This window comes from Doryrhamphus excisus, linkage group LG14, assembly GCF_037039965.1.
Source record: "Doryrhamphus excisus strain RoL-2023G ecotype Guam linkage group LG14, RoL_Dexc_Guam_v1.1, whole genome shotgun sequence".
Lineage (NCBI taxonomy): Eukaryota > Metazoa > Chordata > Actinopteri > Syngnathiformes > Syngnathidae > Doryrhamphus > Doryrhamphus excisus.
This window is the reverse complement of record NC_136370.1, coordinates 4,725,502-4,742,039: the sequence shown is the minus strand read 5'-3', so window position 1 is coordinate 4,742,039 and position 16,538 is coordinate 4,725,502. Positions and strand designations below refer to the sequence as shown.

Below are 16,538 nucleotides of genomic sequence, written 5' to 3'. Positions count from 1 at the left end.
CCCACAAGAGGCGGGCTTGTCGTTTCGGTCGGTCCAATGGCAGCTGTTTGCAACAAGTGAAGTATCGTAATGCCTATAAACGCGGCGCAAGTAGATAATTGCGCAACAAAACTTTTATAGCAACACAAACATAAGCTGAAATTAGATTTGATGCACATTCAAATCGGAATTTATTCACATATTTTCTGATTTAGCTTTTGCCTATAGAATGTATTACAACTGAAGTGACCAAAATGAGCAAAAAAATTAAAAATCCTACACAAAATACTTTTTTTCAAACTCTTGACAATTCATTTAAGCATGCATTCTGTAAAATATGCTGCATGCAACAATCTGTTTCCACCTTAATCCTTTGGACAAAAAAAAAATCCCTGAATACAGTTTTAGACATCGAGACAACACTGGTACCTTTACATAAAATGAAGGCTGAGGGTGTGAGACGGAACACTGACCTTACACATTAGTTTCACAAATAAGACAAATCTCATCATTGTAGATATGTACATTTGTCATCTTGAGTGTGAACATGGACATGGCACACGGGACACTAAAACATTCCAAAGCATCGTCATGTGCCTTGTCTTGGTTTAAGAGCCTTTGTTACACTGGCGATCCGGATCACCTCGGCATCAGCAACCATTCCTCTGGCTGACCCTCTCCACGTCCCATGCGACTACCAGCCTATTCTGCGGCGAGTCCTACCGCTCAGAGCTCAGACTGTATCCATGCCCCTTGCTTCAACGTGTGGAAAGTAACATTTGACCCCCTCTTTTCTCTTCAGTTGGGGGCAGAATGCTGCTGAAGCTGTTGCTGGTCGAACTTGGATATGAGCTTCTTGATGTGCGCCAGTTTGTTGTGGAGATACTGACAACGGATCCTCTCCTGGCTGTAGTTGGGATTGGACTGGCAGCATACAAACACAAACACATTTTAAGTGGGTAAATATCACCTGCCGTTATTGAAAAGTAGGGGTTACCTTTTTTATGTTGCTATAATCGTGGAGTATCTGATTATGAACAGTCTGCAAGAGACACACAGATTAGCCACATAAAGAGACATATTTTACCCAAGAGAGTGAGCTGCAGCAAAGTGGAAGCTGTGGAGCTAATGGTAGCATCTGTACATTTATCAAATGTGAGAATTTTCATCCATATGGTGACAGCCTGTAGCCAAGGAAAAGCGTCAGCGGCCGATTAGTAATGGAAAAAGTGGTTTTAAGTTCCTATCTCACCTTGTATTTATGGGAATCGTGGTGGAGCTGTTTGAGCTGCGTGTCCAGCTCCATAAACTGTCTGGTGACACTGTCAATGCGGGCGTGCAGGTCTCGGTACTCGCTGTACTCCTTGTTGAACTCCTCCTTGTAAAGCTGCCGCTGAGTGTAGCTGCTAATATCTGTGTACTTCCTATAAAAGAACAATCACATTAGCAGTGATCACTTCATTTTATACAACTTTGATATGACAGGATATTTGGCTAGATCATTTGTTCTACAAATTATTGCTGATTATTGTCAACATTATATTTAGAATTGGAAAGTCAAGGCTGGCGGTCTAGTGGTTAGTGCGCAGACCTCACATCTAGGAGACCAGGGTTCAATTCCACCCTCGGCCATCTCTGTGTGGAGTTTACATGTTCTCCCCGTGCATGCGTGGGTTTTCTCCGGGTACTCCGGTTTCCTCCCACATTCCAAAAACATGCTAGGTTAATTGGATACTCCAAATTGTCCATAGGTATGAATGTGAGTGTGAATGGTTGTTTGTCTATATGTGCCCTGTGATTGGCTGGCGAGCAGTCCAGGGTGTACCCTGCCTTTCGCCCAAAGACAGCTGGGATAGGCTCCAGCAATCCCCGCGGGAAACTTTAAGTAAGAATGCCGTAACAGAGGTGATTACTGTGAGTAGTGTGTTTGTGTGTGCCCTGGAGGAGAGCCTCTTCACATTAAAGGGTTGGTTCAGATTCTTTTGACATGAAGTTGTATGACATCCCCATCAGCAGTGTAGTGCATCAACAGTAATTTACCCACTTTGTCCCGTGAGCAGAGTTCTGGTCGCATTTCGTTGATGAGGAAAGTAGTTCTGGTTAGTTGGTGGGGCCACTTAAGTCAAGAATTTGGCTTCTCAAAACAATGTGCATTCAAAAGAGTAATACATTTGAAAAAATACCCCTTCTAAATCGTTTGGCGCTATTTTCTCTCAGTTGGTATCACAGCGTGCTGCCGCGAATAACAGATCTTGTCAAAACATGTCTTGGGGCGTGTAGGAACGTAATCCTTCTCGCTGAAGTGTGCACCATGAAGCTGTTTCATCCCAGCCATATTATTAACATCCCGTATACGGCAAGAAACCAAAGTTGTCTCATGTCCGTAACAGGAAAAACAAAGACTGCACAATTTTTTCAGATATGACGATATCAGTTGGCATAGTAGTCACTTTCACTCTTTTGCATCGCAGCGGCCTTCATCAGAGCATGTAAACAATGTGCAACTATATAATATATAACAATGTATAAGCGCTAGCGTGCAGTGATGGCAATAGTGCAGAGCCACTGAGAGGCCTTTTTTATTTTATTTTTTTAGATGTGGCGTTTTTGTCTTACTCTTTTGAAGCATATTGTTTTGAAAAGCGGTGGTCGGCGCGCAGGCCACACAGCTAGGAGACCCGAGTTCGATTCCACCCTCGGCCATCTCTGTGTGGAGTTTGCATGTTCTCCCCGTGCATGCGTGGGTTTTCTCCGGGTACTCCGGTTTCCTCCCACATTCCAAAAACATGCTAGGTTAATTGGCCACTCCAAATTGTCCATAGGTATGAATGTGAGTGTGAATGGTTGTTTGTCTATATGTGCCCTGTGATTGGCTGACCACCAGTCCAGGGTGTACCCCGTCTCTCGCCCGAAGACATTCCCATCATCACTGAAATGCGACCAGAACTCAGGTGTCATACAACTTTATGTCAAAAAAATCTGAACTATGCCTTTAAGACTAAACCTAGAAGACTTTCCTCCGATTCTTTCATAACGCATCTTGATGCCTCAGTCATATGGGGTTCAGCAACCTTGACAGAGTTATTCCCTTTTGCTATCAATGAGACTCGTGAGTGATGGCGTGGCAAAATAACACGGCTTCAGAATGCTTACGTTAAATAATCACTGCTATCGTCAGCTGCTTGAGGCTCTTCCAAGTCCAACATCACTTCAGCAGGCTCTGTGGACGAAGTCAAGATAGTTACCAGCTTAATGAAACACCACACTGTACAGTAAATACGTCATCAGAGGTGTTGTGTTCTCACCTGCACAGTCCACACCAGCTTGATTGGTTTCATCCCTTGGACTGTCACCTCTTTTCCTCTCTTTGCTGCCTCTCCTCCTTTCTTCAATCTATTAAAGCAGAATGAGAATGCCGTAGAAACAACAAGAATAGCATTTGTCTGCTTTATTCTTGTGCTCACCTGCTCTCTGTGTTTGTTCTTTTTCCTTTTAATGGACTTCTTGTCCACTTGAGGTACTTTAAGACGCTGCTCAGATTCTGCTAGAGGCTGGGGCGTCTCCTGCTTGCAGGAAGTTTGCCTTAATCTGACGGCGTTATCTGTATCCCGAGGACAGGCTGCTGACAAGGAGTCCAAAAGTTTGCGGGGGTCAAGCGAGTGCTTCTGGGAGTCATCCCGTGGCGCCAATACGACGTCCCTGTTAGCTGCTTGGGGTGATGATCCCGATGCGGAAATGCCGCTTGCGGTTTTGCGGGACAAGTGGGAGATCCTTGTCTTCTTATTGGCCAGAGGGTCAGTGTATGTGTACTCCTCTGCCAGGGAATGTTTGGGACGATGTGCCGGCGAAGAGTTGGGTGTGTCCCGCAGAGGGCTGACCTGGGTCTCGGGGATGCTGAGGAGGTTCTGTTGCGGCTGGAAGAGCCTCCTATATGCCGAAAGAATGCCACAAGTAACAAAAGCGTGACTAGCACTTTCAAGTCCAGGCTTTAGCTGATCTTACCTGACGAGGATGCGCTTCAGAAGCTGCTGGTCTCCTGATGTGTAACCAGGCCAGTCTTTCTGCAGCTCCTTATACAAAGCGTCCTTTAGCACTAAAGTGTTGTCTCTGCTGTTGACATGACCCACCTGCAGGCACACAGAGACATGCGCTGAGGAAATAGTGCTTACAGAGAAGCACTGCATCAAGAAAGGAAGCATATTTGCTCATTTATTACAAAGTTTAATTCCATGTTACGCTCGCTCATGCATTATTAGCACAATATCATCAGGATGTATAATCAATGCCATAAATCCTCCAGACAGTTATTAATGATAACCACAATGCATTACAAAAATAAACAAAATAATCCACAAACTTAAAGTTCACAGTACTCTTGCTCTTATACAAGAACAAGCAAGTAACGTACACATGTTGTATAATTAATGCGATCATTCCTGTTGCCTGAACATCTACACAATGTAGATGTGTTATAATTAATGCAGTCGCTCCCCTGTCAGTTATTAATGATAACGACCATCTTGCACAATCAAAATAACCAGAAGAGTTTAAAATAAGCATCTCGGTGTGTTTGTTGATGCAAATGCATATTCACACAACCTAGCTGTAGGCCTGTCACAATAACAAACCTCTCAATAATCGATATCATTGACAACATTTTTTGAGACAACTTTTTCATAAATTATATGGCAGAATAATACAGTACAGAAATTTCCTGAAATGTTGGATTATCAACCGTATTGAAAGGTTGCATCCCTTCTCCAAGCGATACAGTCTGTGAGCGTGCACCATCCTCAGTAAGTGTTGACTGTCGGAACTAAGGCCCTGCCACTGTGGCATCTGGCTTAAAAACCATGGCTTTTGTGCCTTCATTTATATTAGCGTTTGTTGGTAACTGCTAGCACTTTGTCTGCCACCTCCAAGTACTGTGGGACAAGGAGGCTGACAGGAGAGTTCACTCTGGCCGTTTATTCTACTATACGTAGAACCACTGAGCACAGACGCATGCAGAGTGAACCCTCGTCATCCAGCCTATATGATCCACAGAGACAGGGAAAACAAGCAGGCATAGATGTATGCAAATGTCAATTTATCAAGGCGGCATCATAAATCATTTGATTTATCAATTATTGTGACAGGCTTACACAGATGTGTCATATAATGGCTCCACTAATGATAATAACCATCATGCATAATGAAAAATAATAAATAACCAGAAGAACTACAAAAAACTCAAAAAGCCACAAGAGCAAGCACACATTGTAGATGTGTTGGATAATTAATGTAGTCTCTCCTCCAGCGGGTTATTCATAATAACCACCACTTTGCACCATAGAAATAACCAAAGGATCTGTAAATAATGCAGCGAAGCTGTGCCACATAATCAATTTAATTGTTCCACCCACCAGTGATGATAACCACCACCTTGCATGACAGAGGTAAATAGAAAAAGGCCAAACCTCCTTCAGCAGAGAGTCCAGCATTCCTTTATCTCTGGCGGTAAGTCCATCTTTCTGCAGTCTCAGCATCAGCTCGGGCCTTTTGTACGGCCTCAGGGCCAGCAAGTGTGTCACCCGCTCTCTAATTGGTCGCTGCTGCACCTCACTGGTGGTCCTCCCATTGGGTACTCCGGCGTCCTTTGTCTTCCCTGTGGAGACGCCTGCTGCCTTGATGCCGCTGAAAAGAGACTTGGTGGAGCGCCGAGGTTTAGTCAGGCTGGCCAGGGCTGGGGCAGGGGCGCGCACCGTCACCTTCTTGCCTGCAGGGCGGCAGCAAAATGAATCGGCATACAAATGCAATCGGGCAATGTGTCGGTACTTGTATTATCAAAGGTGACCTCATACACTCAAATGTTTAGCTCTCATTCAAATCAAACTCATTAGAAAGCCACTGCATATGCATGTGTGTTTGTTGTGCGACTCCCACTCAAACCAAGACACCACAGGCAGGAAAGAGCTGGGCATCTTATTTTATCGTCTTGAAGTGTTACAAATTTTTTTAATGACCCAATTTCCTTTTCCTCAGAAAGCCACACTTGTGTTGTGACACACTCTGTGAGCGGAAGAAGTGAAATCTAATTTTGGAAATGACTGCGCTGTTACATTGACTTCCGCTGAATCGACACAAGCATTGGCGTACGTGTGTGATCAACCCACAAACTTTACAGCAAAGGGGTGTGGCACCAGAGTTTTTTATTAGCTTGCCAGCATATTATATCAAATATAGGTCCCCTATTGAGCAAAATAGATTTTTTTAATGATGATCCAACAGTAATACGTCTCCCTAGAGCCTGTTTATGAGCACCAAATATGAGAATAATCTATCTCTCTCATCTGTTTGCTGCGATTATGAGAGAAGAGGTGCTCAAATGGTCGTTTTCGAAGATTTTAGTTTTTGATTTGAGTGCCTTATGGGGCACAAAATGCTGTGTTCCCAATAGGCCTTACTAAAAGCACATTTTTCCAGCAACAAGGCTAGATTTTGGCCAACACACTTCGATACACTATTGGGGAACCTCTGAGACCTATTTAAAATGAGTGAAAAATGATATAGTATGGAGGCTTTAATTTAAACCCAGCCCAGGTTAGGGCATTACAAAAGGAGGAAAAACAACCAGCGTCGTACCCTGGAAGCGCCCGCCGTGCTTGATGACGATGGCTCCCCGGCTGCGGGTCTCCTCCTCGGCCTGCGCCATGCTCTGCAGGGCTTTGTCGTACGAGTCATCTGTCGCCTTGACCGTCATCTTTTTCTGAATCACGCCGAGACATGACAGCTCCTGCATACCACTGAAGGAGGAGAGGGTGATGCTTTAACAGTGTGAAGACATTTACAAATACTGAAACTACCATACATGCATTCTCATCAGAATATGGCGAGAAAAGAAAAACACAGCATTAACCGGAAAGGGAAAAGGAGCCCAGACGTCCACCTTGGTGGAAAGACTGATCTGCGTATCAACAAAATGGACTCGTGGCAGCTTAAAACTAGGGTTGTCCCAGTCTGCGGTCTGATATTGATATCGGGCTGATATAATGACGATAAACCGCCATAAGTGAATTTCTGCAAAGTAGAATTCCTTATTAATAAACAAAACATTTCCGTAGTCAGAGCATAGAAAACCTGTGCATGACTTTCCACGGTAAATAACATTTTTACCATGATTTACTATAATTACCTACACTAACGTGACATAATAGATTAGACATACAATAAACCATTTAAGACATACATAAGCTGCGTGTGTGTGTTTCAACAAATAGTCAATACAATAGTCTGTGTTACGACGATGATGATGATGACTATTATTGTTATTATTATGTTGTTATTGTGCCTGTTGTTTGGTGTGTGTTACTAGTGACTCCTAGTGGCCATTGTAGATTACAGTTCATCAATATCGAGTGATGTTCGAACCGCGATACAGCGAAATACGCCTGTATCAGATTATATCAGCTGCATCGAAAATCTCAGATATTGGCACTCCGATACATGCTGTCAATTCCAGACTCTGTCCCAGCTACAATATCCAGCAACGGCCGGATAGACCCACGGAATAGGATGTGAATAGGTGATGTGGGCCGTGTGTATTTTTCATCAAAGTCCAAATTGCAGCCGAGTTCCAGACATGCACAAGTTTCTTTCTTTCTAACACTTTCTAAAGTTTTTTGTGTGCGTGTATTTACTCGTACCTCATGCTGAGTTGCTGGATGCAGTCAAAGCTCCCGTGGGGATTGTCCTGGGCAACGTTGGTCACCCCAAACATGAAGCTCCTCGCCTCACCTCCATTCTTGCAGCAAGGAATTGTGATTTTCTACAGTTGGAGAAACGGAGAGTTTGATTTATGCCAAAAAAAGAAAGAATGCTTTTAATATGAAGGTATGTTGAAAGTGATTCTCACCCCTTGGTTTCCATTGAAAGAGATGGTGGGTGGGGCAGATGAAGCCTAAAAAGGAAAGGAAATCATTTAAAGACTGGCTGATTAAAAACATAAAGGATTCTGTACATTTCTTATTGCACTAACTACATTTTTTTTGGGACCCACGGTCCTCAAAACACCACCCACCATGTTCCAAATGTGTGTTCTTTTGAATGGATGTCAAACTATGAATCATTCACATACAAGTGGATTGTTTTTTTCCCTTTTCTTCTTCCCCCAGTCTTGACAGCAGAACTTGATAGTCATCCCACATGTGCCTGCCTGGAAATGACTGCTGTGTACATCGGGTGTGTTTTCAATTTAATACATCTAATGACGAGGCTGCCCAGGGAAAGCACTCGCAAAATGACGCAAGCCTCCAACCAGTCGCTTCATTAAGTATGTATAAACAATTTAATACATCATTGTGCCATCATGAATGTGAGTGTGAATGGTTGTTTGTCTATATGTGCCCTGTGTTTGGCTGGCGACCAGTTTGGGGTGCACCCGGCCTCTCGCCCGAAGACAGTTGGGATAGGTTCCAGCACCCTTGTGACCCTTGTGAAGCGCTAGGAAATGAATGAATTGTGCCATCATCACATCTGCCTTTACAATAACAATAATGGTCATTTAATAATGTAATGAGAATATTGAGAAGTGTTTCTCTACAGCCACAATGGTAACTATAATGTTATTTATATTGGGGTGGCTAAATCTGCAGGGTCTGTAGCCTACTAGTCCGCATTTGTGGGCTGCATGACATCATTGGCTGTCAAAATTAGAAAGAAATTATTTGGGAACTTAAGACACTAATTGTTGAAGCTTTGTAGGTGGAATTCTGTCCCATTCTTGCAGGCAGGCCAGTCTAGTACCCACTCTTTTATTAGGAAGACATGCTGTTGTAACACATGCAGAATCTCTCCTATAAAGCTTACATTTTAAAAACTAATAACTTCTATGATATCACAGTCTGACTAAATTGGTGCCCAGGCCTGAGTTTGACACATGTTGACTATTCACAAGGATGGTCGCTGATGGAGGAGGAACATCAGAATGTCTGGCATTCGTCCAGGTAGGCTACTGGCCTTGTTGGGTGCAGACCCTTAAATTGGACACAGCCACAGTTATATTAGGAAGATACACTTAAACTGCCTTAAGCATTGCAGGCGTGCAAACAGGTGGTTTCCCTTGTTACTCTCATCTATGCTGACCTGCCATTACCACGGTAACAAGCTACATCACTGGAAAGTCCAACAAGGAGGAGATGTGTGGTTTCCATGTTGGCTGTCTGTGAAATGACCTATTTCTAAACAACTGGGAAGTGCTTCATAGAGGAAGTGCGCCACTCCAACACTTCCTACATCCACACTATTTTTCATTTAAAGTTGATCAACCGTGCCGGAAGAGCACTTTGGAGCTGCATACATTTTATCAATTGAGTGTTTAATCTCTACAAAGTGAACAATTGATCACACCACCACCACCATCATCATCATCATCATCATCATCATCACTCTTTCCTGGCCGCTTTCAACTGTTAACATATGCTTATTTTTCCGCATTCAATTATGTAACGTGGAATTGTATGTCAGTCTTTGGCGGACTTAAAAACAGAGATTCGGTGTGGAGTAGATATTATCAGTAGGCTAAGCTAAAAGCTAAAAACTAGCTTACCTTGTCGTGGTGAAAGGTGCTAATGGCTCTAGCCGCACTGTCAGTTAGTTTGACGTGAAACACCGAAACGTTGGCGCCACGGCTCCTCGGCAGCGGGCAGCCGCCGGACAGCCCGTAGCTGCGGTTCTCCTCGAGAGCCAGCATGGGGCAGCGAGGGTGCCGCCAGCCTCCTTACTAGAGAACCGCTTCCAAAAGGTAAACAAACGGACATTGGCGGAGGAAGAAAAAAACGCTGGACTTGTTCGCCTTTTTCTCTGGTCTAGTTGTGCTGATTCCTCCGCCGCGCGCTCTTCTCCGAGTACAACGCCTTACGTCATCGCGCTTACGTGTGCGCGATTGGCCAGAGGCGTAAATAATCTGTGACGTAAGTGGTGACGTAAGTACCCCACTTCCTGTTTGCCTTCCTGCTTAACACATTTAGGAATTTCTTCACAATAACGTAAAAATTGCCTCGGGCTTTATGTCGGTTTTTAATGAAAGTTAGAGATTTAAAAAAAGTCTTAAACTTAGACTAATGTATTTGAACATATACTTTTTCAAAGTCCTGTATACCTGTGCTTATTTCCGTTTTAATTAATAATTTTAAGAATGCATGTATAGAAAACATAGAATATTTTATACTGTTCAAGCGAAAATACTGTCAACATGGTTTCGAATGCCCAACCAGTCTGTTACTCAACTGCAGAGAGTCTCAGGCATCTATTAGGGTGGAGTGTCTACAACAGTGAGACCTTTATTTGTGCAAATTGTCTTGAAGGCACCATAATCAAAATGTTGTATTTCCTCACAGTGGTTGGGGCGTTCACTCAACTTCAAATTTCATAACTATATTCAAATATCAAATTGTGTACATTATTTAATCCTGTTGGGTTTTTTAGTTTTAAATAAAAATAATGCTACAATATAAATTATTCTATTTTAAACCATGGCCTCGATTCCCATTATACTGTATATGATTTCTACTTGGTTGTTTTTGTTCTTGCATGAAATGAATTTAGTCATAAATTATTCGGAGCATGGCATCAATGAGAACTGAGACCATAATTTGAGGAAATATGCTGTCATTGTGAAGAAAGTATATTTGGATATATATAGTTGGAGTCTAGTTGGATATAATGTGTTTTCATGTGCGTTTGAAGCCAGCAGAGGTGCCAAATCTGACTCACCAAAGTCTCTCTGAGTCTTTGTAGCGCTCGCCTAGCAACAGGTGACATTTGGGGGTGGGAAAAAAAACTTTGAACCTCTCCTTTAACCCGCCAGTGAGGAAAGGACAGAGCAGCCAGAACTCTTCCAGAACTCTTCCAGAAAGAGGTCGATAAAAGCTACTGGTCCATCCAGGAGATGCTCCATTCAAACAGCCACCAGGAACCAATCATGTATGTTCATTGTTTCTTTGTAGGAAGGAGAATTGATCAGGGTGGACCCCATGTCCGACACCAGCTCCCTTATTAGTGCCGCGGCCTCCGGAAAGCTGCGCCTGGTGCGCCTGCTTGTGGAAGGTGGGGCACAAGTGGACGGACGCGACTCCAGGGAGGAGACGGCCCTGCTGGCCACTTGTAAAGGCCTACGAGGAGAACCTCCTGGACCTGAGGCCATGAAGATCATCACCTACCTGCTCCAGAACAGGGTCTGTCAACTTTTACCGTTACATTTCAATACTTTAGGCATTAAAATGGCAGTTTTTGTTCGCGCTGAAGGCTGATCCAAATGCAAGGGACCAGGAGGGGCGGACCGCGTTGATGTACGCCTGCATGGAGAGAGCCAGAGCTCAGGTGGCGTCCCTTCTGCTGTCTGCAGGGGCTGATCCCAGCATGGTGGACCATTCGGGAGCTTCGGCCCTTGTCTATGCCGTCAACACACAAGATGAGCCCACGCTGAAGGTCTGTCAGAAGATGTAACTCCAGGACAAAAAGGAAGAAAGGAGATAAAAAAACAGTATGGGGATAGTTAAGATGTGTAGCAAAGCCTGTTTGTTTGGACAAATGTAACTGAATGTCATCCTTCTAACTGTATGGTTCTTTCTTTGTGGCTTGTATCCTCCATGTTCCTTGTTGTCATGGTGATATGATGTTTAATATGTATCCAGATTGTTGATATCTTTGACAACAAGCCTTCTTGCTTTTACTGGTCCTCCACTTACAGTAGCTTGATGTTGATTTTATATCATTATATATATATATATATATTATATATAATTCTCTTTTTAACTCATTTAATACTAACATGTGTTTATAAATTTCTATTATCCCGAATGCTCGAGCCCAACAACATATTTATACGTTTTTTTTTGCATGAGAGGCAAAAAGGTGATGATGCAACTCTACACTAATGCGTTAACATTTTAGAGCACTTTTAACATAACTCATAAAAACTGCCAAAAGGTGGTAGAAGTACATTTAATAAGAACTCAGCAGGGATCAAGTGAATGGAAAAATCACACATGACAGGAACCAGGAAGTGAGGGAGATTTTTCTCATGTTTGGTTCTCATTGACTGGCTCTAAGGACAAGCTGTAGGGGACCTCATAGGGGACCTCATGGCTGTTTTTGACCAATATCTGATAGCTCCAAGTATTGTGTTTTAGGTATTAATGGATGCCTGCAGGGCCAAAGGACGTGAAATCATCATCATCGCCACAGAAGTAAGCAGTGGGGCTGAGTGTCCGAGCTACCCGGACATCCTCTCACCCCTTGACACATCTTCTTCTGTGTCCTGCATGTCCCCGTCTGACATTGTCCTCAAGACGGGCTCTCCCAACTCCTCTGAGAGTGAGAACATCTTCAGCTTTAAAGGAACAGGTGAGTGAGAACAGGTTTTTTTGCTATAGGACCAACGACGCTTGGAAAGGAACCCCAAAAGGGGTGAAAAGCTGTGGGTTCAACACAGATTTTTATGGAAAAGAAGCCAACAAATGGTCATCACAAGAGATGTCAGCAAATGTGAATTTTGTGGTGTGATGCCACCACAGAAAGCAAGGAAATGTGATGATGACCATAGAACCAGGAAATTGAACTTTATTGCAATGTGGCTAGTCAGTGCAATATCAGCGATACAATCATGGAATTGATCACACTTGCAGTGGAGTCTGCAGTGCTTCTGCAGACTCCAGTCGGCTATTGTAGCCTGCAGTGTGACACGGAGGCAAGTCCAGACAGAGAAGGGTGGATGCCTGCTGCTTTGAAATCAGTCCTGTGCTGATGCAAATAGCTGCTGCTCTATCATACAGTATTATGGTCATATTCCATATTGAATCATTTCATAATAATCATATTTAAGTCACATCAGATAAAAATGTAAGCAGTAAAACATCACTGAAGATGTGAGGTGGATGAAAAGTGTGTTTATTGTGAGGATTTGTTGTGTTGGTAAACATCCGTGAGACAAGGTTAGCCTGAATGGTGGCGTCATGGTGTGCCTTGTATGCAAGGAGTTGGTCCTTAGCTCAGCCATCTGGTGGTCGTGGCGTTCTCAATTGGCCTATGAGGCACTTCTACTTAAGTCCAATCAATTCTGACAGGAACAGGAACAGGAACAGGAACAGGAACACTGTTGTCCAGTTTATGGGTTTTTTTAATCATAGATTTTTTTTGCACACCGTTTACAAGCGCTGAAACTAGAGTATATTTTATTCAACAAGATAGCAAAGCACATTTGTTTCATTTGTGTAATGTTGTTTATACTTTGGCTTAGTTGGGGTTAGAGGGTTAGGGTTACAGTTTGGGTTAGAGGGTTAGGGTTACAGTTTGGGTTAGAGGGTTAGGGTTAAAGGGTTAGAATTACAGTTGGGGTTAGAGGGTTAGGGTTAAAGGGTTAGGGTTTCAGTTTGGGTTAGAGGGATAGTGTTAGTGTTAGAGAAGGATAGGCTTAGGATTACAGTTGGGGTTAGAGGGTTAGGGTTAAAGGGTTAGGGTTTTAGTTTGGGGTAGAGGGTTAGGGTTAGAGGGTTAGGATTACAGTTGGGGTTAGAGGTTTAGGGTTACAGTTTGGGTTAGAGGGTTAGGGTTAGAGGGTTAGGATTACAGTTTGGGTTAGAGGGTTAGGGTTAGAGGGTTAGGATTACAGTTTGGGTTAGAGGGTTAGGGTTAGGGTTACAGTTTGGGTTAGAGGGTTAGGTAGTTAGAGTTAAAGGGTTAGAGGGTTAGGATTACAGTTTGGGTTAGAGGGTTAGTTTTAGGGGGTTAGGGTTAGAGGGTTAAGGGGTTATGGTTAGAGAGTTAGAGGGTTAGAGGATAAGGATTAGAGAATTTGAGGGTTAGGGGGTTAGGGTTAGAGAGTTAGAGGTTCACAGGGTTCGAGAGTAAAAGGGTTGCGGGGTTAGGATTAGAGAGTTAGAGGGTTTGGGGTTTAGGGTTAGAAGGTTAGAGTGTTAGGGGGTTAGGGTTAGAGGGTTAGAGCATTATGGGGTGAGGGGATTAGAGGGTTAGAGTGTTAGAGGGTTAAAAGGTTAGGGGTTAGGGATAGAGAGTTAGAGGTTTACGGGGTTATGGTCAGAAGGTTAGAGGGTTAGGGGTTTAGGGTTAGAAGGTTAGACCGTTAGGGGGTTAGGGGTTTAGGGTTAGAAGGTTAGACCGTTAGGGGGTTAGGGGTTTAGGGTTAGAAGGTTAGACCGTTAGGGGGTTAGGGGTTTAGGGGTTTAGGGTTAGAAGGTTAGACCGTTAGGGGGTTAGGGGTTTAGGGGTTTAGGGTTAGAAGGTTAGACCGTTAGGGGGTTAGGGGTTTAGGGTTAGAAGGTTAGACCGTTAGGGGGTTAGGGGTTTAGGGTTAGAAGGTTAGAGGGTTAGGGTTAGAAGGTTAGGGGGTTAGGGGGTTAGGGGGTTAGGGGGTTAGGGGTTTAGGGTTAGAGCAGTGATTTTCAACCTTTTTTGAGCCACGGCACGTTTGGTACGTTGGAAAAATTTTGCGGCACACCAATAACCAACATTATTTGCTTCTTTCAGCTTTTTCCTGATTACGGACTCGCCACAGCAGATCCTTTTGATCCGCATACTAATTTAACCAACAATGTTACAAAATGTCACCACTACCTCTCACGTGCATCACTAAGTCCAAGTAAGAGGAACGAGGCAATCAGCTACGTGTTGCCACACGGACGAATATTACATTGCTCTGCCAGTCTTTACACCAATGACACGCGACAATGACATAATATTTGCAGAAAATGATTACTACATGTTAATTAAAAAAGTAATATTGAATAATTCCTCACGGCACACCTGACCATTTCTCACGGCACACTTGTTGAAAATCACTGGGTTAGAGAGTTAGGGTTAGAAGGTTAGGGGGCTAGGGGTTTAGGGTTAGAAGGTCAGAGGGCTAGGGGTTTAGGGTTAGAAGGTTAGGGGGCTAGGGGTTTAGGGTTAGAAGGTCAGAGGGCTAGGGGTTTAGGGTTAGAAGGTTAGGGGGCTAGGGGTTTAGGGTTAGAAGGTTAGGGGGCTAGGGGTTTAGGGTTAGAAGGTCAGAGGGCTAGGGTTGGAGGGATGGTTAGCGGTTCCTGTATGTGCTGTGCTAGCAGACGCAGAAACAACAAAAAAGCTCAGATTCTTGTCCCTGTTCTTGTCACATGTGCTTGTTGCAAGACAGATTGAGTTTATTTTTGCATATTAATATAAAAATGTAATACATACTTGTATAAAATATAACGTATGCACTGATGGAACTAGCTAACTTAGCCCTAATTCAAACTGACCACCTTTTGAGTCCTGTGTGTGGGATTATCAGTCTTACCATTTCATTGGCTTCTTCCAGGCCGGCTGGGACGCATCATCAAGCCGCCCTCCTGTGACCTCCTGTGCCCTCCACCCAGGCAGGGAATGTTCTCCGAGCCGTGGCTGAACATTCCCAATCTGGACCGTTTCACCAAAGCTTACGAGGAAGGCCTGAAGTGGAGGAACCTGCACAAGGAGAGAGGCGGAGAGGAGGTACATCACTCCCAAAGCCGCAGGAACACTCTACCCTCTGAGTCTCTGCTTCACCTCCCGCCCTTGGTGAACAAATCAAGCACTCCCCTCCAAGTCTCCAAAAGTCCGCCCTGGTCGTCTTCATGCAGGACATCAGGAAGGACACCCTCGCTCCCGCCGCTCCCCATCATCATGGCGCCTCTTGTTTCTTGGAAGAGCAGGAACGTACCACGCCGTCACTCCGTGCAGCTTGAACACATTTGAGGAGAATTTAGGACTATTTTTGACAAGGTGCATATTTTTGTTTTTGGTTTTTTTTATGTTGTATACTTTATTGATGCGATAAATTCATACATGTCTATACATATACTACATATTGCACTTCTTGAAGAGTTAATTATTTAGTACAATTTTTACCTTTTTTTTTACCAATTGTCGAAAAGTCCTTTTTCATTACAGTAAATACTAAATACATGTTGAAAAAATATTCATTTAATAATTTATTTTAAATATTTCTATTTATTTAAAAATATATATATTTATTCTTAATGATTGTGTCTTTATTATCAGTGTATATATTTACACAATTGCATTGTAGACAAACAATTTAAAACTAATTATATTTACAATAAAATTAACAAATAATTGTTTAAAATTGTCTTTTCCTTTATTTCTGTACTTTTTTTTGAGGGATGTCCGATAATTATCGGCCCGATATCAGCATAAAAATGCAATATCGGTATCAGATTTTTTCCCGATCATGAAAACACATTTGCGTTCATTCCACTACAGGAGATGTCATGTTACACATATCGGTATCGGAAATTGAGAGTTGGGCAATATCGGCATATTGGTTTTCGCAACACCAAACAAATCAGACAACTGAATTTTTTTTCTTTCAGCAAAAATCTCAAAGGTGTACATATTTTATTTATTTGTATACATAATAAAACTTTTAAATATGTATTTTTTCTTGTTCCTTCGCAGCAATGACATACTACAAATACAATCTTAAAATGTCTTTATTATTTATTTTGAATTCAAATTAAATAAAAAAACAGAAATACTGTAGTAGT

The 16,538-nt window shown here is 43.0% G+C and overlaps 2 protein-coding genes across 2 annotated transcripts; one reads left to right on the top strand and one right to left on the bottom strand.

Annotated features, from left to right (window-relative positions):
- Nucleotides 1-279: 279 nt before the first annotated feature.
- On the bottom strand, nt 280-9,905 carry LOC131140141 (RNA polymerase II elongation factor ELL-like). Its single transcript, XM_058090294.2, has 12 exons — nt 9,566-9,905; nt 7,874-7,918; nt 7,665-7,786; nt 6,604-6,764; nt 5,439-5,737; nt 3,982-4,106; nt 3,444-3,906; nt 3,285-3,372; nt 3,133-3,199; nt 1,232-1,403; nt 977-1,021; nt 280-903 (listed from the first exon to the last, which is right to left on the bottom strand). The coding sequence occupies exons 1-12, from the start codon at nt 9,707-9,709 to the stop codon at nt 778-780; spliced, it is 1,857 nt and encodes a 618-aa protein (XP_057946277.2). The 5' UTR covers nt 9,710-9,905; the 3' UTR covers nt 280-777.
- Nucleotides 9,827-15,752, top strand: LOC131140145 (ankyrin repeat domain-containing protein 34B). Its single transcript, XM_078796333.1, has 5 exons — nt 9,827-9,941; nt 10,965-11,192; nt 11,263-11,445; nt 12,150-12,363; nt 15,311-15,752. Exons 2-5 carry the CDS (start codon nt 10,992-10,994, stop codon nt 15,724-15,726), a joined length of 1,014 nt encoding a protein of 337 aa, XP_078652459.1. The 5' UTR covers nt 9,827-9,941; nt 10,965-10,991; the 3' UTR covers nt 15,727-15,752.
- The last annotated feature ends 786 nt before the right edge of the window (nt 15,753-16,538 follow it).